This window comes from Protobothrops mucrosquamatus, unplaced genomic scaffold (genome assembly GCF_001527695.2).
Source record: "Protobothrops mucrosquamatus isolate PMUCROS unplaced genomic scaffold, P.Mucros_1.0 scaffold1989, whole genome shotgun sequence".
NCBI lineage: Eukaryota > Metazoa > Chordata > Lepidosauria > Squamata > Viperidae > Protobothrops > Protobothrops mucrosquamatus.
This window is the reverse complement of record NW_015388105.1, coordinates 155348-180289: the sequence shown is the minus strand read 5'-3', so window position 1 is coordinate 180289 and position 24942 is coordinate 155348. Positions and strand designations below refer to the sequence as shown.

At 40.1% G+C, this 24942-nt stretch overlaps 2 protein-coding genes across 2 annotated transcripts in view; both read left to right on the top strand.

The window, feature by feature from the left end:
* Positions 1-5171, top strand: part of NADSYN1 (NAD synthetase 1) — a 43747-nt gene extending 38576 nt beyond the window's left edge. Inside the window, exons 20-21 of the mRNA XM_015823790.1 lie at positions 1250-1426; positions 4890-5171. Coding sequence (XP_015679276.1) covers positions 1250-1426; positions 4890-4925 — 213 coding nt within the window. The 3' untranslated portion in view covers positions 4926-5171. The remainder of the gene's footprint in view (positions 1-1249; positions 1427-4889) is intronic.
* A 6536-nt stretch (positions 5172-11707) lies between these two features.
* The window catches only part of TPCN2 (two pore segment channel 2), a 47787-nt gene continuing 34552 nt past the window's right edge, over positions 11708-24942 (top strand). The window contains exons 1-3 of the mRNA XM_029285643.1: positions 11708-11870; positions 23180-23241; positions 24278-24354. Coding sequence (XP_029141476.1) covers positions 11708-11870; positions 23180-23241; positions 24278-24354 — 302 coding nt within the window. The remainder of the gene's footprint in view (positions 11871-23179; positions 23242-24277; positions 24355-24942) is intronic.

Here is a 24942-nt window from a genome sequence, read left to right as displayed (position 1 = left end):
TCTACATTTAGGCAAGAAAAACCAAATGTACAGGTATAATATAGGGGGTACCTTGCTCAATAGTAGTAACTGTGAGAGGGATCTCGGAGTCCTAGTGGACAATCACTTAAATATGAGCCAGCAGTGTGCTGCAGCTGCCAAAAAAGCCAACACAGTGCTGGGCTGCATTAACAGAGGGATAGAATCAAGATCACGTGAAGATTAATAACACTTTACAATGCCTTGGTAAGGCCACACTTGGAATACTGCATCCAGTTTTGGTCACCACGATGTAAAAAAGATGCTGAGACTCTAGAAAGAGTACAGAGAAGAGCAACAAAGATGATTAGGGGACTGGAGGCTAAAACATATAAGGAATGGTTGCTGGAATTGGGTATGTCTAGTTTAACGAAGAGAATGAAGGACGAGGGGGGACATGATAGCAGTGTTCCAATATCTCAGGGGCTGCCACAAAGAAGAGGGAGTCAAGCTATTCTCCAAGGCGCCTGAAGGCAGGACGAGAAGCAATGGGTGGAAACTGATCAAGGAGAGAAGCAACTTAGAACTAAGGAGAAACTTCCTGACAGAACAATTAACCAGTGGAACAACCTGCCTCCAGAAGTGGTGAATACTCCAACACTGGAAGTTTTTAAGAAGAGACTGGACAGCCATTTGTCTGAAATGGTGTAGGGTTCCTGCCTGAGCAGGGGGTTGGACTCGATGACCTCCAAGGTCCCTTCCAACTTTATTATTATTATTATTATTATTATTATTATTATTATTATTATTATTATTATTATTATTACTACTACTACTACTACTACTACTACTACTACTACTACTATTATTATTATTATTATTATTATTATTACTAGAAAGATCAAAATATATATTTGAATTTGGCAAATCCTGATTTGATGATAATGTCTGAATAGCTTCCCGGTTATGACTTCTTCAATTCTAGACTACTCTTAATCGTCAGTTGCTACAGTTTCGTTCAAGAGAATTCCAGGTTTCAATGTGAGACTCGGGAAACTGCCCAGCACATCTCACCTTACTGCAGCTCTGGAGGCACCCCATTTTAACTTGAGCGCTCCTGTTGATAAGGCTGAAAGCAATCAGTAAGATTGGCTAGGCTTAAATGTAGGATCGCAACCTCTGAATCTTAGTTATAGACTAATTCAATGTTATGTTTCTACTGGGTGGTGGTGGGTTTTGATTTTTTAGGGGTTTTTTTTGAGTCCGCAACATGCTGCATTTTGTTCACCAGGTGGCATCAAAGGTTAAGCATTTCTTTCAAATGTATTCAATCAACCGACATAAAATGACTACCCTTACTCCATCCTATCATGCTGCCAACTATAGTCCTGATGACAATCGCTTTGATCTGAGACCTTTCCTTTACAATTCTGCTTGGTCCTGGCAGTTCAGGTGTATAGATGAACAGGTAAGCATTAATCTGTTTTTATGTTCTGGTGCCATCCGTGTTTAGAGATGTATGCAGATATGGGACTGAACAGTCCTCTTTGTAGCCATAATATTTGTAGCTATTGTAACAGGATAAACTTTTTGCAAAGTAAGGTTTGGAACAATGTGAATACGATTTGCAATGGTAGTTGTGCCTGCTGAAGCCTCGGATCCTCTACAGTGATCATTCATGCATTGGCTACTGCTTCTATACTTTTTATGGTATTTTTTCCCCCACACTTGAATAAATGAAAGTTCATCTCAGCCAAGATAAAATATACAAACTTTGTTGTTCAAATGCCTGGGGAAATTTGAAGTGATTTATTTGCCTCAAATGAAAGGGTAGAGCTGAAGTCCTGTTTGCATCACCACTTAGCTTTGAAGATGATGGCGACCATGGATATGATTTTATTTTAACACTGGAGGCATCGGATGTGGAAAAATCAAGCATCCCTAATCATTGTGGCTTGTTTGTCGTTTTCATTCACAGCAATGACATAATGTTAATAAATATTTTTTTTGCCAAATTGTACATACTCCCTGCCAAAATATTATACCATGGTATATCAATAATCTGTTTATATATGCAGTAAATGCTAATTCCCACCTCTGAAATGCCAGACAGTACTGCAATTGTATTTGACTTCCTGGGAAATCAAGATTAAAATATGCTATGTGACCCCTGTCATTTTAATACCTGTAAAGAAGATCTTGCATAATTTTTCCATCATTTTCTCTATAGTTTTGATTCATGGTGAAGGTTAAAAAAATCTTACTGATTTCCATAAGGTCTTGATTTGCCACTAGTACAGCATTATTTAAAAAAAAAATCTGTGTTCATAATATATAGGCAAGGTTAATCTAGGCTTAAGTATCTGATTATCAGGTTTTTTTTCTATGTTTTTCATCTTTGCCAGATATTAATACTGTGCAGCATTATTAATACTTGCCCATTGGGTGTGGAGACTGGGTCAGTGGTGGGATTGAAATATGTGAACAACTGGTTCTCTAGGTGGATGCTGCTTCTGGAAGTCCATTCTGGGCCTGGGTAACAAAAAATTAGCTACCAGTTATGCCGAAGTGGTGCGAACCGGCTGAATCCCCCCACTGGGCTGGGTTATATAAAAAAGTACCCATGCTAGCCTAATATCTTCAGCAGAATGGATGACAAAGGTGGCAAGTGAGATTTTTCTTGTTTGAGAAGGAGGGACTAAACTAGTAATTCTGATCTGCATGTACTCAAACTCAAGATGCTTGTTCTGTACTTGACAAAGACCTTATTCTTCCTAATCTTTTACTGATGCCTGTCTTATTTATCTCATGGCTTTTAATGTCAACCACAACTAACATAGTCACGGAACAGCATCTCATTTTACTTCTAGCATTACTAAGGCTGTGAGCAACTGCTTCCCAGCTAGGACTTACATAGTTTTAGATCTATTTGTTGCTATCCTAAGAGGCCCCATCCTCCCCACTGCTTTTTTGGGAAAAGAAATAATTACGAGATTTATAGAATTGCTTACTGAACTGCTTCTAGACTAAACAAGGGGCGCCGAACATGAAAGTCATTGTGCCTCTAGCTGCACATGCCAAGATTTTCCTTCTTGCACATAACAGTTATCAGGCTACTCTCTGTAGGAAGCAGACATAATTTGAGTGATGGCGCAAAGGTAGAATCATGGATTATCTGGAGTGCTCACATGGCAGGAACTCTGAATAAAGAACACCTGAATGATTTTTTTTAGAAGATGTACTGCATATGGGCTAATACGTTTCCAAATGTGTAAGAACTGGTCAAGAGAAAGAAACGTTGTTGCAGCAGTGACAATAGTGGTTGTTCTTGTATTGGACCTGAATCGATTATCCTTGTGCTCTGGAAATGGTGTCCTATTATTCTATCCTATGAGTAGCTGAGGCTATTCACAGGTAGCCCTTGACTTAACAACCGTTCATTTAGCGACCGTTCAAACTTACAACAGCACTGGAAAAAGTGATTTATGACTGTTTTTCACATTTAACGATGGTTGCAGCATCCCCATGGACACGTGATCAAAATTCAGACGCTTGGCAACTGATTCATAGTTGCAGTGTCCCAGAGTCACGCGGTCACCTTTTGCGACCCTCTGAGAAGCAAAGTCAGAGCCAGATTCACTTAACAACCGTGTTAACTGACTTAACAGCTGCAGAAATTCACTTAACAGCAGTAGCAAGAAAAGTCGTAAAATGGGGCAAAACTCGCTTAACAAATGTCTCGCTTAGCAACAGAAATTTTGGGCTCCATTGCGGCCGTAAGTCAAGGACTACCTGTGTTTTAGTACTGTGGAAATACTTAGACGTCCTTATGCTTATAAGGAAGTAGCAGGTTGGCTTTTTGTCAGTCTGTTGCGTGTGTTGTAAAGTCACAGGGGAATCAGGTTGGGGTCAGGTCCAGTGGTTCTGCTGTAAACATTTGTTTATTTTTAATTAGAATCTGTTGCCTGTAGGCTTCTTTCAACATGTCCAAATTAGGTGTGACATTATCATAGGAAAATAATGGTGCGAGTGGATTAAAAGTGCTGATTAACAACCGATTAATGGTTCAGGGACCATTTAAACCTATGACAGCACAGAACAAATGGTAGTACTTACAATGTAGAGCTTACATTATATTTATATTGGTTGCATCATCCTACAATCATATGATTGTGATCTGGGTGATTAGTTCCTAGCTTCCAGTTACAACATCACAGCATCCCACAGTGACATGATTATTATTTGTGACCTTCTTTGCCAGTTTCTGACAAACAAAATCAATGGGGAAGCCAGCATGAGGTCAGAAATGGTGACCATATTATGTTGCACTTAATAACTCACGGTTCACTTTATGATGGTAACCAGAAGTGCTGGATTTTCGTTGCTAAGTGGCAAGTCATGTGAGAACATGCTTTTACAACTACATTGCTTAGCAGTGGAAGTCCCATTTGTCACTGTTAATCAAGGACTACCTGTATTTCTCACAAGGGGGAGGTGGGATGAATTACAGAAACACTGTGTTTCTATGTGTTGTATCACACAATGGCCTGCTATTAAGTCTGAATCTTATTAATTATTTTGATATATTGTGATAATTATTTAATGATGCATGGTTTTTTTTGTTGAAAGTTCAGTTTTACCATAACTTTAGATTAACACCAATTGTTAAAAGTTTCTTTCTCATTTTTTGTTAAGACCTAATTATATGTAGTACACAAATGTGTTTTTAAGCATTCCCAATAGGTTATGTTGCTTTGTCAATGCATATTAGGAAAGGTGCAATTTGGAATAGAGATGGTTTAGCACTTGTTGAAATTAGTTCATCACAATCTACTTTTGCTTAGAAAACATAGCTGGTGGTATTCTGATAAAAATGTCCGTGTAACATAGCGTTTTAGTCAAAAGGAAAATCTGTGCTTTCTAATTTACAGGTTTCTAAGCTAGAAGCTAAGAAAGTGATGGACTAGAAACTTCAGATCAAAGATTGAATTTGATCTTACTGTCTTGCTGCTTGGAATGGATGATTTTGTAAATAATGAAGATCAAAGAATGAAGATTATTTAAATATTCATGGTGTTTGTCTTCTTTAAACAAACAATACAAATGACACAGTTGTTACAATTTTAAAATAAAAGATGTTAATCCAGAACTTTTTGAGTAATCCTAATGTATTTGTTTCAAACTGTGATTTTAGAAACTATATTCATTAAAATCTGAAGATAAGCTGTTTTCTTGTCACAATTTTTCTAAAATATATAATCCAACAAAGTTGAACTTTGGTTATATACCGTGTGTCACATAAGGATTCTTGCATTTACAAAGTGATCAGTTTCCTTTGCTGTCTTCTTTATGTATTCCTCAAGTTGTTTAATAGTTAAGAGCAAATCTTGGAAATGGCAAAGAAAGAGGAAAATCCAATCTTGTCCACACAGGCAGATAAACTCAATACATGAACAGCCTTGTAAGCTAGTTGGTTAGATAATATTGTCATTAGCCGTCCCACAACTTTCATTAGTATATGTTCCTAGATTAATGAGCATAAACCAATGTTTTAATAGATAAATACAAATAATTATAGAGACAACACACTAGAGCAGGGGTAGACAACCTTGGCTCTTTTATGACTCATGGACTTCAACTCCCAGAATTCTTGAGCCAGCTTGGCTCAGCTTAGAAACTTCTCCCTTTCCCCTCAGCATGGCTGGCTCAGGAATTCTGGGAGTTGAAGTCCACGAGTCATAAAAGGGCCAAGGTTGCCTACCCCTGCACTAGAGTTTATCAACCATGGTCAACTGCTGAAAATCTAGTTGGTTGCATACTCAAAAGTAGGTCCCACTGAGACATTCTACTTGAAAAGCATGCATTGGATTGATGGCTAATTATGTACGTCAATTCCATTGCTCTGGTTCTATGGTGGCAATTTTAGGAACATGGTTAATTGGTGTGTTGGAAGTTTTAGATGTTAGAATAAATTGGAATCATTAATTTGATCGACACCAGTCATAGCAGTTCAACTTTTTGTGTGAAAAAAATATTTGCTCAAATGAACAGACTGCATCTAATTTTTTTCTTTTAACTTGAAGCAAAATCATAAATGTTACAGTCATTAGCCCTGGTCAATATGAAAATGGCTCCCTGCCACTTTATTTTGCAGTAAATTTACTTTTTAGTGAATATAACTGGCTCTTCTATTTTTCATCTGTTATTTACATAAGGTTAACAATTCTGATTTGGGCAGCAGATTAGGGGCCTGGCTAATCTCAGTAAGAAAGCATACATTTAAATGAAAACACAATCCTGTTAACATCAGAGTGATCTAATCAGGAATTTCTGGGTTCTGCTTTTAGCACTGGCTGTTATATGCTATGTGATATCTAATAATTAAGTTTTCAGGATTGGTGGATTATTTTTTAAAATATAATTCTGGGAGGTTGCCATCTGCTACTGTGTTAGGTTGAGGTAAGATATCAGTAACTACAATATTTGTAATCTCTGATTAATTTTTAGTGAACCATCAGATGGCTTAGTTTGGTCCCCAGAGACTTCTCTATCCACCAGGAGAGCATCTAATAAGCTAATATACACATTTGCTGCTCTGTCTTTTGGTGTTAACTCCCACTGCCTGACTTAGCCATGAAAATCAACAGCTTGGGGGTATTATGGCCATGCCTTATGTTGCTGACACTATTATGTTGCAAAGCCAGTAACATCAAATTATTATTTAAAATATTTATATGATTGGTCCTGCCACTCATTCCTAAAACAGCTTAGATCGTTAAAAAGAATAGATGTAATTATAATAATATATACTATTAAAACAAACATGTAAAATACAAATGAAACATGTAGAACTTTAAAATTTATTTTGTGTTTCAAGGTGTAGGTATGGTATTGCTGGTCTGATAATAATGAGATCAAAACTACAAAAACCATAACAAAACTTTAAAACTAAATAGTTTAAAAACAACAAAAACCTGGTTCTAATTAATTGTTGAAAAACTGGGTTGTTTATAAGAGATGTTTGATTTTTTTATTCATGTCTTTAAACATGTTTTCTTTATGTGTTGGTTATAGACATTCATAAACTTCTATATGTATAACTTTGAGTTGACCTAAAATATACTACTTCATCAAGATTGAGGGTGTTTTTCTTATAAGCTTTGTTGATTTGACTTCACTTGTAAAATAATGATTTAATTCAACAATAGTATGATCCCATGCTGGTAGAGGTGGCTTTTACTCATGTGGTGATCTCTGGTGGAATATATCTTCATGCTATTTATCAAAGCTTTGACATGTACTGATTATGATTGAACACATCATCTACAATTTTTCTTTAGTTAACTGGCTAGGTTCAGTAATCACAGCATCCATTTTGAGAATGTTCATGACATTCTCTCAAAATTCCAAGTCTGTGCATGGACGAAAAACTATGGGACCGTGACTGAAACGTTGTGCAATGCTTTGACTTTCCAGAACATGAACAGTATCACAACTGTACAAATTAAGAAATAAACTATTTGGAAAAATTTAAAAATATCAGCTGCAGTTGATATTTTGTTTCTACTACATTTAAGTAAATTGGTATATTAATAATTGTCCAAAAATAGCTGGTAAACCCAATTCTCTGTATGTCTATATAGATAGAGCCACTATGTTCATTGTTCTTATTTCTTAGTAGGTAAATAGAAGATTGCAGCCTAAGCACAAGATAATTTAAAACCATTCTCAGGTCTGCTGATTTTTATGATGCAAACTATGGGCATATGACATGTTGCAAAAGACCTTCAGAATTTTGGATAGAAATCATAAAACGTGAGGTTTGCCTAAATCAATATGCTAAATCACTGAATAGTTATGTAGACAGACCTAATATATTCAGCTCTTACCTTGATTCTAGTTATTTTCAAAGAATATTTACTTGATTACCTTTGATTTTGCTTACTTTTGAGTACTGAGCAATTAAAACCTGATCTTGCTTCAACCAGTTCCTTTGTTTGCTTAAGAACATTGGCTTTGGAGTGAGAAGCAATGTTTGAAGTGGGATTTGTCAGTAGACCACTTGGAAAAAAAAGAAAAGTAACAAAGACCACTTTGCTTCTCATGATAGTGGGGTTCCCGAATGGATTTGAGAATCTTCATTGATGCTTCCAGATTTAGTCTTGTATTATGTAATAATTTGGCCTCATTTATCCATGATAAAAAGCATGATGGTGTCTCTATTTTGGATTTTCCATAGTATTTCTTACATTAAGGAATAGAAGACTGAAGAGTTGCAGAATCTCTTTTGGCTGGCAAGTCTAAGAGTCTTCCAGAAAGAACCACCCTGAGTCTATAATATTTGCATAATATGATTAGTCATGGTGAATCGTGGTTTACTCAACCCAGTTTTCTGGTTTTGTATAATAGGTCAAATCATAAACTGATCACATTGGGTGGTCTACATAATACGAGGCTAAAATGTAGTAAATTTGCGGTTTAAGATGCCATGTGGTTACAGCCTATGCCAGTGTTGGCAAACCTACGGCACGGGTGCCAGAGGCGGCACTTGGACCCCTCTCTGTGGGCACACGTGCCGTTGCCCCAGCCTTGCCTCCCCCGACCCCCTTCTCTCCAGCAGCCCCCCTGAAGGAGACTCGCCCCCTAGCGAGGCTCACACAGAGTAGCGCAGCCAAGGACATGGCAGCCAGGCAGCGTAGACAAGACTCTGCCCTCACACCCCATCATGCAGTTGATGCTGCAGGGCGCAGGCAAAGGGTGTGGCTGCCATAGCGCTGCCTGGCTGCCTGGGCGATCTGCGGCGGGCCCTGGAGGCGGTGAGTGATCCTGTGGGCAGGCGGGGTGGGGGATGGGGGGACAGCGGGGACGGGGCAAGGGGGTGGAGCGGGTGCGGGGCCAGTTTTTGGGCACTCGGTCTCTAAAAGGTTCGCCATCACTGGCCTATGCCCATGTTTGTGTGTACTCACACAATTATTCTCTTTAATACAGCCATGATTGTTTCTTTACTTTGTGACTTCAAGATAAAGAGAGAACATTGATTTCTGCATGTTGGATTAATTGCTTGCCATTACTTGGTACTAGAGAACCCTTTATCCTTCTTATCTGTCAAGATACCTATAGCCTCTCAGTTCTCACAGATAAAGCAGCACCCAGCTGTTTACCAAAGGATTTTTCTTAAGCTTACACATGTATAAGGATGACCAAATCAAGATACACATAAATGTCTTAGCTTTTAGCATTCTTTGCTGGTTTTGCTGTAAAAGACTAATCCTGCAGACTACACATAATCTCTGTTATCATGTACTGATCTTTAACAATCCTTACAACACTTGCTATTATAAACTGCCTGAGCAGAAGTAGAAATCCTACTGTTTCTTGCTGAATATTGAAGGACTCATACTCATCTTAAACAATTAATCATATTTTGATAACCTTGGTTTTACTTCTTCAGTTTGGTGTGATGAGATTGCGTGGAAATTTTGGCAGTTGCAATCTAAAAAATCTGGAGAGTAAAGGCTAAAGAAGGATTTAAATGTAGAGAACATATCTGCTACAAAAGCGATCGCATCTATATTATATTCATTGTTCTTCCTTAATCCAGATCTGATATGTTTATCCATATTGTGACAATATTTATCCATATTTTTCCATGTTGTGACGACGAGTGCTTGGGGAAAAAAATGAACCATTCAGTCTATGCAACCCATGCATCTCTAATATAATTCACTATGCAAATCAGATTTAAAAAAGAAATATTGAAAAATTGCCCCGTGTGACTAAGAAATAATCAGAATTGAGATTCTGGAAAGAGTGCAAAGAAGAGCGACAAAGACGATTAGGGGAACATAAGCATATGAAGGACGGTTGAGGAATTGGGTATGTCTAGTCCAGGGGTAGGCAACGTTGGCTCTTTTATGACTTGTGGACTTCAACTCCCAGAATTCCTGAGTCAGCAAGGCTGACTCAGGAATTCTGGGAGTTGAAGTCCACAAGTCATAAAAGAGCCAGCATTGCCTACCCCTGGTCTAGTCTAATGAAAAGAAGGACAAGATGATAGCAGGTGCTTCAATATCTGAGGGGCTGCCTCAAAGAAGAGGGGGTCAACCTATTTTTCAAAGCACCAAAAGACAAGACAAGAAACAATGGATGGAACAGAACCAAGATCACGTGAAGTGTTAATACCACTTTACAATGCCTTGGTAAGGCCACACTTGGAATACTGCATCCAGTTTTGGTCATCGTGATGTAAAAAAGATGTTGAGACTCTAGAAAGAGTACAGAGTAGAGCAACAAAGATGATTAGGGGACTGGAGGCTAAAGCATATAAGGAACAGTTGCTGGAATTGGGTATGTCTAGTTTAATGAAGAGAAGGATGAGGGGGGACATGATAGCTGTCTTCCAATATCTCGGGCTGCCACAAAGAAGAGGGAGTGAAACTATTCTCCAAAGCACCTGAAGGCAGGACAAGAAGCAGTGGATGGAAACTAATCAAGGAGAGAAGCAACCTCGAACTAAGGAGAAATTTCCTGACAGAACAATTAACCAGTGGAACCTGCCTCCAGAAGCGATGAATGCTCCAACACTGGAAGTTTTTAAGAAGAGATTGGACAGCCATTTGTCCAAAATAGTATAGGGTTTCCTGCCTGAGCAGGGGGTTGAACTAGATGACCTCCAAGCTCCCTTCCAACATCATCATCATCATCATCATTATTATTGAAAAGAGCAACCTAAAATTAAGAAATTTCCCAAAGGGGAGAACAATTAACCAGTGGAAGGGTGTGCCGTCAGAAGTTGTGGGTGTTCCATCACTGTAGACTTTTAAGAAGACCCTGGACAGCCATTTGTCTGAAATGGTATAGGTCTCCTGTTCAAGCAGTTGTTGGACTAGAAGACGTCCGAGGTCCCTTCCAACTCTATTATTCTATGTTCTCTCTATTGCATGTTTAGCAATTCTACTGCTTTATATCAATAATTAAAATAAAACACACTCTTGTTCCGTCCTTTTCTGTATTCTGAAGAGAATACAGAATACAGAATTCAAGGCAAGGAGCGAGAACCAGGACTCAGGTAGCCCTCCTACCTACCCTTAACTGCCAGCTCTACACCCTGGGTTAAATAAATCTGCGTCGCGTTCGGACCACCCGACCATGAACAGAGCGCTCCGGGGAAGAGAGAAGCTTCATTTTTAAAAAGTCCGTTTAATTCTCTTGTTGCATCGGGAAGGATTTCTCGGCCTCCAACCCTTTTTGAGGCTGGGGAAGGGGAAGTAATAATAATAATAATANGGAGCATTCACCGCTTCTGGAGGCAGGTTGTTCCACTGGTTAATTGTTCTCACTGTCAGGAAGTTTCTCCTTAGTTCTAGGTTGCTTCTCTCCTTGATTAGTTTCCACCCGTTGCTTCTTGTCCTGCCTCCAGGCGCTTTGGAAAATAGCTTGACTCCCTCTTCTTTATGGCAACCCCTGAGATATTGGAACACTGCTAGACGGAGAGATAGTTCCTAGCGAACAGTCAACCACGCCACCGACGATCACCAACCTCAAACCGCAACCCGCGGTCACACGAGCAGAAGAGCGCTCCCAAAGCTCTATTTCCCCTCCTCCCGCCCCCATCACGTGTAGCGGGCGGAGCCGTGCCTTTTTTCTGCTTATCACAAGCGGGAGCGGAAGCTCAGCGGCCAGGCCGCCTTTCTTAGATGAGGAGCTGCAGGCGCTGTTTCTGCCTAGTAGGCTGACTCCGTTGTGATTCATGGAGCAGGGAACCAGCCTGGAAAAAGAGCCCTTGTTGCCGCCTCCGCTGCCAGGGGCTGCCGAGCGTCACCGGCTCTACTCGGGCACGGACCGCGGAGACCTGGAGGATGATGGACACTGCTGCGTGTCCGCGGCCTCCTCGCCTCGTTCTGACGGACCTGGTGAGACCCGGGACTATTGGGAGTGATTGTTGGGCTGGTTCTCGGTACCTGGGAGGAATTGGACGCTGCAGGCCGAGGAGGACTGGCGAAGGAAAACTCAGACCTCCGTCGCCGCTATCCCAAGCCGGGGCTTGATCAGAATGAGAGCTCCCGGGGCTTTCGATCAGTTTAGGATGGGATCCTTAAAATCGTAGCTGGGATATCGGTTGCCAGGTTCCAAGTTCCAGTAGTAGGGAGACTGGGGTTGGCCCATGGAGAGAAAAGACTGTGCTTTGTAGACCCACTGCCAACTAAGTTTGGATCTGTCCTCTAATGATATGATCAGCAGTTGTTCAGAGCTTCGGTGTCTCTGTTGGTCCTGCAGTGGATCAGAGATCCAGTTTAGGCTCTGCAATGGAACAGTTATAACAGTAAGTGCATCAAAACAGAGTGCCAAGTTTATACAATGCCTAGAGCAGTGTTTCCCAACCTTGACAATTTTAAGGCATGTGGACTTCAACTCCCAGAATTCCACAGCCAGCAATGCTGGCTGTGGAATTCTGGGAGTTGAAGTCCACATGCCTTAAAACTGTCAAGGTTGAGAAACACTGGCCTAGAGCCATTAGGTGATACCTTCTGAGTTTGTAAGGGAGCCACTTTGTAAGGGAGCATTTGCGTGGGTGCAACCATTTGGGGTCAGATAGATTATGGCTTAATACAGTGGTGGCGAACCTATGGCACGCGTGCCAGAGGCGGCACTCAGAGCCCTCTCTGTGGGCACACGTGCCATGCCCCGGAGATGGCGAGGGGCTGGCCCCCGCCACCCTGGTCCCTCCCACCCAGTCTGCCATGACCAGTGCGGCCACGGTGATAAATAAGTGGGTTTTGGGTTGCAGTTTGGGCACTGCGTCTCTAAAAGGTTCGCCATCACTGGCTTAATATATTCTGTGGACACAGCCTCTCATTTCCTTTCTGAGGACATGAATCATCACCACTCAGACATCTGGGCATGGCAGTTTATCCAGGGCAGAAGATGCATGCTTAAATGTTGAAACCAGCTGCTATTTGGGAAGAACTGTTTTACTGGTTGATGCAACAATACCCTGTTAAAACATGTGGTATAATCTCTAGTGGACTCAGTTGGGTTATGGCAGGGCCCAGTCTGCTTTACAGATAGTCCTTGACTCACAACCATTTCTTCAGTGACTCTTCAAAGTTACAATGGCACTGAAAAATTGATGATCGTTTTTCACATTTATATGATAGTTGCAGCATCCCCATGGCCCTGTGATCAATATTCGCATGCTTGGCAACTGATTCATATTTATGACAGTTGCGACATCCTGGAGTCACGTGATCCTCTTTTACAAGCTTCTGACAAAGTCAAAGGGGAAGCCAGATTCACTTAACAACCGTTTTAATAACTTAACAACTGCAGTGATTCACTTAAGGATTGTGGCAAGAAAGGTGGTAAAATGGGGCAAAACTCACTTAACAACTGTCTTGCTGAATCACAGAAATGTTGGACTCAATTGTGGTTGTAAAGTCGAGGACTACCTGTACTCTTTGAAAAAAGCTTAGGTATTTTTGAAAAAAAAGAGAGCAGCAATGGTAGAATAACTTTGGGCATCTTGTTGCCCTTTGGATGTATTGTACCCTCCCAACAGTGACTTCTGTAGCTTGTAATGAGATTTCTAACCCAGTTAATAACAATAATAATAATAATAATAATAATAATAATAATAATAATAATAATAATAATAAGTTGGAAGAGATCTTGGAGGTCATCAAGTCCAACCCCCTGCTCAGGCAGGAAACCCTATACCAGTGATGGCGAACCTTTTAGAGACCGAGTGCCCAAACTGCAACCCAAAACCCACTTATGCATCGTCAGGTGCCGGGTGGGTGTGGCCCATTGGCTGGGTGTGGCCCATTGGGTTGGCATGGCTGCGGTGGTAACGGCAGGCTGGGTGGGACTAAAAAGTTCAATCAATCAATTCCAACTTTGCAAAATCTTATTTTTCCCCATGAGAAGTTGAAATTGACTGATTGATTGAACCTATTTTTTTTTTTTGCACACGGCGGTGGAGGCCTAAAGCGAAAAGATTTTATAAAACCCAGCTGAAGGCCTAGGACTGGGGCGATGGCGCGCGTGCCCACAGAGAGGGATTTGAGTGCCGCCTCTGGCACCTGTGCCATAGGTTCGACACCACTGCCCTATACCATTTCAGACAAATGGCTGTCCAGTCTCTTCTTAAAAACTTCCAGTGTTGGAGCATTCACCGCTTCTGGAGGCAGGTTGTTCCACTGGTTAATTGTTCTAACTGTCAGGAAATTTCTCCTTAGTTCTAGGTTGCTTCTCTCCTTGATTAGTTTCCATCCATTGCTTCTTGTCCTGCCTTCAGGCGCTTTGGAGAATAACTTGACTCTCTCTTCTTTGTGGCAGCCCCTGAGATATTGGAACACTGCTATCATGTCCCCCCTCGTCCTTCTCTTTGTTAAACTAGACATACCCAATTCCAGCAATCGTTCCTTATATGTTTTAGCCTCCAGTCCCCTAATCATCTTTGTTGCTCTTCTCTGTACTCTTTCTAGAGTCTCAAAATCTTTTTTACATCGTGGTGACCAAAACTGGATGCAGTATTCCAAGTGTGGCCTTACCAAGGCATTGTAAAATGGTATTAATACTTCATGTGATCTTGATTCTATCTCTCTGTTAATGCAGCCTAGCACTGTGTTGGCCTTTTTGGCAGCTGCAGCACACAGTTAATACGAAGAATGAGAAAGATTGGGAAAGACTGCCATAAATTTCTACTGATTTGGGAGAACATTCAAGCTTAAAAACAGTGGCTTGGAATGTCATGAAGTTAAGGTTGCTGTTAGCTGTAGAGATGGAGCCAGGGAACAGGGCAATTTCCCAAGTTGCAGTGAAACAATAGCTGCAGCCGCATGTAATGTTATTCACTAGATACAGTATTTCTTAACCTGTCTGTCTGGGCAATTTTGGGGGTTTACATGTCTTAAAGATGCCAAGGTTGAGAAACACTGTCCTAGATGCTTTGGACCTGAGATTAAAATCTGGTTCCTTCGATCATATCCTCTATGTCTCTCTTATTGAGTTGTTTTTGTGAACAGGACCTCATTCTTCATGCACAAGAGGGATTTCCTTGGAAAATCATCTTTGTCAGTAGTAGTGATAAGGAAAATATTCATAGCACCTTCTTTTCTTTATTTCTTCACACTTTCAAAGGCTAAATTTTAATCAGTGCCTCTAGTAGATTTGTTCTCCTTTTCCCAATGTGATGTCCTTCAGCTGTGTTGAATTACAGATTCCATCCTCTTTATCTATCCATCCAACTTAGAAGTTTGAATGCTTCTAATTCCAAACAGCATTCATACAAAATTGGTGTTACGTGCTCTATGAGACTCAAATTGAGAATAAATTTGGTTCTTAGTGGTGAAATAATTGTCTTCTTTCTAAATTCTCTTGAAGACTGGGATATCATAGCAATCAGTTGGGAAGTCATGCACAAGAGTAGTGTCACCAGCTGCATGTGGCTAGGAAAGTAATCCCTATCTAAGACACAAGATCACATTATATTTTAGTTGATGTTCCTGCACTGGAGTCAGTCTCTGCAACTGCAATCTATAAATCTCATGCAGTCTTTGGTGACTCTTTTATAATTATTGAAACTCTGATAAAACCTTGTCGTTTTGAAGTACTGTTGTAAAAAACAGATCACTTTAGAATAGGGGTGTCAAACTGCTGGCCCGCGGGCCGGACGCATCATCGGGAAACCACGCCCACCACATTGCCGGCAATGGCGAAAAAGCTCTGATATGTTGCGCGATGTCACGTGACGTCACGGGTTTCGACATGTCTGCTTTAGAAGTTTTGTGTCAGATCTTTCTAATTAAGATAATTAGAACTTTAGATTGCTGAAAATTAGTCTTTCATTTTCATGCTGTGAGAGTTGTTACTTTGCTATAATATCTCAAAATCTACTCCAAAGCTTTCCATTAATCACTAACTGACCATAAAACAGTTGTTTTTAATATTGGAAACTAACCAAAGAGAGAAGCAACCTAGAACTAAGGAGAAATTTCCTGATAGTTAGAACAATTAATCAGTGGAACAACTTGGCTCCAGAAGCGGTGAATGCTCCAACACTGGAAGTTTTTAAGAAGAGACTGGACAGCCGTTTGTCTGAAATGGTATAGGGTTTCCTGCCTGAGCAGGGGGTTGGATTAGATGACCTCCAAGGTCCCTTCCATCATCATCATCATCATTATCATTATTATTACTACTACTACTACTACTACTACTACTACTACTACTACATACTGTATATCTAGAAACATGGATTGTAATGGCAATGATGTGCATCATGGTTTCAGAGTGATGTGGTCTTTGTACAATGCAATCAAAACCTAGTTTGACTTTGTGAAAGAGCACAGAATTGTTCAACTGTAAGGCTGTAGCTTGCTTAAGACTCCTTGGCTGATACCTGTAGCATTTCTACTTAGAATAATTTTGTACTTAAAATGTTATTTTAAAATATTAATTGAATAGTGACTGAATGGATAAAATTCTTTACAGAAATGTGGAAGATTAGTATCAGAAACATGATGCAAAAATGAAGCACCTAGATTAGAAAAGTGAGCTGAAAATAATAGAATTATAAATGACAAATGTAAAATTCTTTACTTAAGATAAAAGAGTAATATACCTATGAATAGAATCAGAACACCTGGATTGTTCACAGTATATGAAGGATTTTGGAATGGTAGTTGAGCACAAAATGACTGCAAGTTAGCCTCTTGATGTGGCTATTCAAAAAATTCAAAAGATAAATGCAGCTTTTAACTGTAACCACAGAATTAGTTTTCAAACCAAATTGGTTTGCAGTGGCTGGATCCACTTTCTTTTAAGGATTCAAAGAAGGTGGATCAGGTTCAGAAAGGCAGCGAGGTTAATTAGGAGTTAAATCCTGTGATTGTAAAAAATGGGCAATATATGTAGTCCTTGATTTAACAAGTTAACGGCACTGAAAAAAAGTGACTTATGACCATTTTTCACAATTAGGACCATTGCAGCATCTTCATTGTCACACGATCAAAATTCATACGCTGGACAACTGACTTGTATTTATGACGGTTGCAATATGCTGGGGTCATGTGGTCTCCTTTTGTGACCTTCTGACAAGCTTTCAATGGAGAAGCCAGATTCACTTAACTGTTGTTACTAACCTAACTGCAGCAATTCAATTAACAAATGTGGCAAGAAAAGTTGTAAAATGGGGCAGAACTTAACAACTGTCTCTCTTAAGCAACCACAAGCCGTTGTGGTTGTAAGTTGAGAACTACCTGTATTTAGTTTTGAGAAGGGAAGAGTAAATGGCTTATGACAACACTCTTCCACCATTGAAGTGGGTCATCAAAGACAGCAGGATACAAACTTAGGGATTTATGTTTCAGGAAAGCAAATTCCAACTGAACATTCAAAAAACATTTCCTAATAGAACATTTGGATAGTTGGAAGCAGTTACTGTATGGAAAAAGATGTTGGCCTCTCAGTTGAATGTATTCAATTAGGGATAGGCCAGCTTAGCATGGAGTAAAGTCTCCCATGATTTTACAAGACGGAACAAGTCCCAGCCATTCCTTCCTTTCCCGGTTTACGTACCTATCAATTTCCTTGTAGAACTGGAACGAATTAAAGCTTTTCCACATAGTTAGGCAGAGAGCTTTTTGTATATTGTTACATCTATTGTTTAACCCTTGTTGATAATTTATTTTTCGGAGAGGACCAGGGTCTTTCCCTACCTACCATTCCCCCCACCTTACAATTTGATAAATAAAGGCCTGTCGCACTGATTTTCTTTCCCTTTGGATGCATCCTGCCTCTAGGACTTGGAGTAAATTTTTAGGAATATATTTATATATTTATGAATTACATTAATTCATAAATAGGGAGTTATAGTGAGACAAGAGTTCAGCTGTGTCTCTTTAGATGTTTTATCCTCAGCATTCCATAAGAGGTATTTCCTGGAATTGTTTCTACAATTTGAAACGGTCTTGCTTAATACTTCAGCAGAGCGATATTTCTGGTCTCTTGTGGTGATTCCCTACTGATTTACACAATTTGTGTTTCCTTTCTCTACTTATCTTAATTATGTAGCTATCAATAAACAGTTGTTGGGGCTGGATGTACTGCAGTACAGAGAACAAAGGGACAGGGTGAAGTAACATGTAATTTATTGCAATATTTTGTCACAAATGATGCTTCTTTCATTTGAATCCTTTGAATTTGTAGAAGTCAGCAGTAAACCATCTGATAATATTTCCTCCACAAGGTGGTTTTGAAACAATTCCAAAGTATATTAGGCTACATTCCTAAGCACTTTTCTTAAGGGAATAACCATATGGAACCTAATAGGAATTGTTTGTGAGTACAAGTGCACACTACTCTGCATGTTCAAGCTAGATGTACATTTATATAGGGTTCAAGCTAGATGTACATTTATATAGGGTAATGATAAACGTTCAAGCTAGATGTACATTTATATAGGGTAATGATGGGCTAAATTTAATTTAATTTGACAGTTGAATAAGTTCTTTATACACATCTCAGCATCAGTGTTTATAAAGTAACAGTGTATTTATCAAGAATGCAAAATGTATTGCATAAATCATCTATTTGCCCCATAATTCTCAAATTATGGAGCAACCTGCTACAGCTACCCTATCTAATCAGAAAAAAACCAATTGACCTCTAGATCAGTGTTTCTCAACCTTGACAATTTTAAAGCATGTGGACTTCAACTCCCAGAATTCCACAGCCAGCATTGCTGTCTGTGGAATTCTGGGAGTTGAAGTCCACATGCCTTAAAATTGTCAAGGTTGAGAAACACTGCTTTAGATGGCAGCAAAGGAATACTGAACTCTAATTCTTTGCTTCTATCTAGTGATCATCTGGATTTTTGCAGTTCAATTATTCTAGCTAGAAAAGTTGTATTGTGATATTCTCGTGATATTTGTAAGTCATCCCAAGTATTTCTCTTCTTGCTAAATCAAGTCTGGTCTTGCCTTATCCTTTTTTTCCTTTTGGGCTGGGCATAGTTTGTTTTCAGGAGATTACTTAACTATTAATTCTTTCACTGCTTCATTTCTTTCTTCGAAATACAGGGTTTCCCAAACAACCAAGTAATTTACACAGCAAAAGTCATACAAGATTATTCAAATACAATACATCAGTTGCATAATAACATCAGCAAATCTAACCCAGAAAAAGTAAACTAAAGCTGTCATCATTTGGTGCCATTAAACTTCTTCGGAATTCCAAGGACCTTAATATATTATCTAAATGTTGAATATTGTTGTTGATGCTAACTAAATCTGCTGAGAAAGACTGGTCAGTGTGCAGTGCACATTTTCTTTTGCTCTCTTTTGCTCTCACTCGCTATAGTGATGCTTAAAAGTTTGAGAATCCATTTGTATTTTCAGTACTTCTGCATATATACTGTATATGTGTGGTCTGTTCTCCACACAAATCCTAAAACTAGATAAAGAGAATCCAATTAAGTATATGAGTAAAAAACATTATACTTGTTCATTTATTCATTGAAGAAAACAAATAAATGTGAAAGGCAAGAGGGTGTGAACCTCTAGGATAATTGGTTCATTTGAATCGGAAATTAGAGTCAGATGTTTCAATCAGTGGGATTATAATCGGTTGTAAGTGTGGGAGGTCCTGCCTTATTTAAAGAACAGAATTCTTAGTATTCGTTATTAAAGCCCAATCTTCATAATGCAGGTATGTGGAAGCATGCCATGGCTTGAACAAGAGATATTTTTTTGAGGATCTCTGAGGAACAGTTATAGATGCTCACCTGGAAAAGATTGCAAAACTATTTCCAAAGAGTTTGGACTCCAACAGCCCACTGCCAGGCAGATTGTGTACAAATTCAACACTATTGTTACCCTCCCCAGGAGTGGTTGACTAACCAAGATCACACCAAGAGCAAGACATGTAATACTCTGGGAGGTCTCAAAAAACTCCAAAATAACAACATGCCTCCAGAAATGGTGAATGCGCCAACACTGGAAGTTTTTAAGAAGAGACTGGACAGCCATTTGTCCAAAATGGTATAGGGTTTCCTGCCTGAGCAGGGGATTGGACTAGGTGACCTCCAAGGTCCCTTCCAACATTAATATTAATATTAATATTAATATCAATATCAATATCAATATCAATATCAATATCAATATCATCATCATCATCATCATCATCATCATCTAAGGAACTAAAGGTTCTCTTGCATCAGCAAATGTCAGTATTCATGAAACCACCATCAGGAAAATGCCGAACAATAATGGTGTGCATGTTAAGGTTGCAAGGAGAAAGCCAGGACTCTCTCTCTGTCTCTCAAAAAAACTTATACCCATCTACAGTTTGCAAAAGACCAGATGGATAAGCTAGAAGTTTATTGGAAGAATGTTTTGTAGGTGGCTGAGATCAGAATATGGCTTTTTGGCTTGAATGAAAAAATCTGCATTCCAGCCTAAGAACCTTATCCTGTCTGTAAAAGATGATGGTGGCAATATTATGGCTTGGGTCCACATTGCTGCTTCTGGACCAGAATGGCTTGCCATCATTGAATTCTGAATTCATAGTTCAACTCTATAGGAAATCATCTGGATATTGTGAACTGGAGCTCAAGAGAAAGTGGGTCATGCAGCCAGACAACCATAATAAACACACAAGTCATACAACCGAAGAATGGCTAAAGTGGAAAAAAGTTAATGTTTGAAATAGCGAAGTTGAAATCTTCACCTTAATCCTATAGAAATGACCAGCAGTTATAGGGCATGTTTAATTGCAGCTATTGCTCCCAAAAGTGGTGGAGCATACCAGTTACTGAACTTAATTTTCACATGCTTTTGCTGTCCACAAATCTGTAGCTTTGGATCATTTTCCCCAGTAAATAAACAAGTATGTTTTTTAGACTCACTTGTTTGAATGGGTTCTCTTTAACTAGTTTAGGACTTGTGTGGATAACAACCCAAAAGTGCTGACTGCTGTTTGAACAACATGGCTAGTCCTTCATCACCTAGAGCAGGGGTAGGCAATCTTGGCTCTTTTATGACTCGTGGACTTCAATTCCCAGAATTCCTGAGCCAGCCAGTTTTAATCTGCCAGAAACTGCTGCTGTGCAGTCTCCTTGTGAGGAGCGGCTGTGGGGGCACTTGTGTGTGATCTCACGTCCTCTCCTTCTCTGGAGAGAAATTATGAGAAGGGAGTCTACTTGCCGGCTCTTCATTCCTCTGTAGTTATCGGTTAACCACTTTTCACAGAACTATCTTCAGTCCGTCATTTCTTCCCTGCCCTTTGCCTGCCTGCTCTTTTTGGTTTTAAAAAGCTACACACGGGCTAAGGATCCATTTGATGTAAGATTTTGGATCTATAAAGAATCCTTTCTCTGGGAAAGTGCTTTTGTTTTGATTTTTTTTAAAAAAAAATATAAGATAAGATTGTAGGTGCTTGAAGTTTTCTGAGTTTGGTTGGGGTTTTTTTTGCAGAATGTTTCATTACCCAAACTAGGTAACATCATCAGTGCTAGTAAGGAGTGGGGTTTGCTCTCAGTTTATATTCTAGTCATTTACCTGTTAGGGCTGGTGGGGCTGGTCTTAGAGGTTCTTTGGTTGGGCTGCTTAATGGGCTTGTTTGACAATTCCTTGACTGGGGTATTGTTTATTTGATTGTTGGTCTGATGTTAATCTTGGAGTTAATCTATGCTCATCTGGGTGCTGATTGCTGGTGGGGAGGTGTTTTGGTCTTTTTGTTCCTTTTTGGCTTGTTGATTTTCTCTTTTGCATATTATATAGATATTGTTTATATCAGGGGTGTCAAACTCAATTTCATTGAGGGCCACATCAGCATTGCGGTTGCCCTTGGGGGGGGGCGGGTGGGTGTGGCCTACTGGATGGGTGTGGACGGAGTGGGTATGGCCTACTGGGTGGGCATGGCCAACTCTACATCGTTCGTGTCAAGGGTGCCTGTGGGGGCCTGGGCAGGAGTGGGGCAGATCCAAGGGTCTCTGGCAGAAGGAGGTGGGACCGGGGCAAGCGCCAAGGCATGGTGCATTTCTTGATTCCTCACAAAGGGTGACACCTCCCCAGCATGCACCCAGGGGGCGGGGCCAATGCGGCAGGGGCTGGTTCCTCGCTGTTTCTGGACAGCCTTGTGGAGCTAAGACTGAATGCATTTCAGCATAGATGGCCACCACAAAATTGTACATTGGCTCCCGGCCGGCCTGGGCCAGGGCCAAGGCAGCGGGGACCGTTCCCTCACTGTTTCCAGGATGGCTTCACGGGCCACATAAAACCACTTTGCGGGCCGCATCTGGCCCCCGGGCCTTGTGTTTGACATGTCTGGTTTATATCTATATGTCTATTGATGGCTATTGATGGCCTGGCATTCTGACAAATAAGTATATTTCTGCTCTTGTGTAATGGGTTGGCTGGGGAGAAGTATAAGTCTGCTGCCTGATATATTAACAAACTCACAGCTCCCTGTGCGTATTATTTCAGTAATTCTTACCATATTTAGTGTGATTGTAATACTTACTGGAATTGGGGGCTGGCTTCAAAAGAGAGAGAAATGCAGTGTATATGTGTGTGCATGAAAGAGAAATTAAGTTTGCTTAAGATCGCAGAGTGTAGCATTTAAAATTGAAGTAAGATATGTCTCTGGCTTATGTATCGGTCCTCCTCTCCCCATAGCTTGAGAAATTCACTGGAAAGATAAGATTCTTCTTATAGTTTTCAGAAAATCATTGATATTTATTTATTTATTTATTTATTGAATTTATATCCCGCCCTTCTTGCGGACTCAGGGCGGCTGACAATCAATTTAAAATACACCAAAAACAATTACAAAATTTAAAATTAGTTAAAAAGAAATATTTAAATGTTGTCTAATTAAAATATGATTAAAACCCCTCTAAAAAATTACCCTAGGCCAGTCCCGCTTGTTGGAATAGCCATGTCTTAAGGGCGCGGCGGAAGGAAGGGAGATCAGGGATCACCCTATATCATAAAAGACTCATTTGTTAAGGTAACTTAAACAACAATCAATTTCTTTGTCTTTTTCTTGATGTCAGTCAGCAGAAGGGTGTGGAGTTTCTCTTCCTCATTTTTTAAATTGTTCCTTGAAATAGCTTTGAATCATTAAGGCATGTTAGCTAATATGTTTGAACACTCCCAAATAAACAAAAGAATACCACTCTATAACCATTTTATAACCATTGTGTTTTTGAATCTTGCAGCCATTGATGACCCTGAACTCTATTTCAACCAAGCTGTAGTATTCATTGAAGATGCAATTCAGGTAAAAGTTTGCTCCAAGTGTACTGTTTTAATTAAAGAACTGTCATTAGAAGCTCCGGTATTCTTCCTTCCTGCTGAGATGTTGATTTATACTACAAGGTTTGTGATAATAAGTCGGATCATTCAGAATGTTTGTAAAAAAAAAAATCATGTGGCGGTTGCGTTTTTACGTCTTTGAACAATACTTAAGACCACAATTGGGAAGAGAATTTCTGTTGCTAAGCAAGGCAGTTGTTAAGTGAGTCACACTTGATTTTTTAACTTTATCACGGTTGTTCAGTGAAGTGAATCACATGGCCATTAAGTGAATCTGGTTTTCTCCCATTGATTTTGCTTTCTGGGGCTGACTGGGAAGGTCACAGATGGCAGTCACGTGACCCCAGGATGCTGTAAACATCGTAAACTCATGCTGGTTGACAAGTGCCCGAAGTTTGATCACGTGACTGTGAGGATGTTACTTACAACTGTCATAAATGACATGGACCAATTGTAAGTCACTTTTTCCCCGTGTTGTTGTAACTTTGAACAGTCACAAAATGAGAACTATCCGGAGTGATGGCATAGCTTCATGGCATAGCAGTGGTCATGACATTGCTAGTAGCAGTGGGTCTCTTATTGAATGGGCTTCCAATCAGTCAGTAGGACTTTCCCTGCCTTCAGGGGCTATTCAAAAAATGATATGAGAACATTGTGGCAGAGATGCCATTCGGCTGGCAGAAGGACCCTGTTTCGATACGAGATGGGCTGCGAATAGATTTAATAAATAAATGAAACTCACAGAAACTGTGGACTATGGAAAATATTCTGTAAACATGTAAAAAAAAAAACAAGCTCTATCTGAAATGAACTAAAACAAAACCGATTCATAACTGTATGTCTCATGTTTATAGAACATCTACTTTGGCCCAAATTTGCCTAGTCATTAATAGATGTTTCCTTGATGGTGTTATTATTTACCTATAAACTTTTAACTTCCATACTTAAAGAGCAAATTAAAAGAGATGCTTGAATCACCTCTCTGTCTTTCACCCCTTTAGTATCGCTCTATAAATCATCGTGTGGACTCTAACTCCTTGTGGCTTTATCGGTGGTATTATTCAGAAGTTTGCCAATGGTGAGAATTTCCCCCCCCCCCCACGCTGCTCTGTTTCTTTGAGAAGGTCAACCGCTTTTTCTAATCCCTCAAGTCCTTACTGCTGCTTTCAGTTTTAAGTATTTTAGTGTTTTGCTAATTGCTTCTCTTTCAAGGACTTTTTAAAAATATGAGCAGTTTCTGTGAGGGTAGATTGGAGCTGTAGGGTTTAATGGTCCAAATGGTAGGTTGAAACTATAGATTTCCTGATGCTTTGCCGGCAACCCTAGCTGGCATCTTCAAAGGCAAAGTGATCGATCTGTTGCCCCAGGCAGCTGAGCAAGGACTGGCTAGGCCAGTGGTTCTCAACCTTTTTAATGCCGCGACCCCAACCGGTCGTAAGTCGAGGACTAAACCGGTCGTAAGTCGAGGACTAAACCGGTCGTAAGTCGAGGACTAAACCGCTCGTAAGTTGAGGACTACCCAACCGGTCGTAAGTCGAGGACTTTCCCTGCCCGGGAGCGCCACGCATGCGTGGTTCCGCTCCCTGCGCCGGCCGAGGCGTAGCTGGCAAGCGGCAGAGACGGAGCAGGCCGACCACCAGCTGGCCCAGCTCAAGGGAGGTAAGGC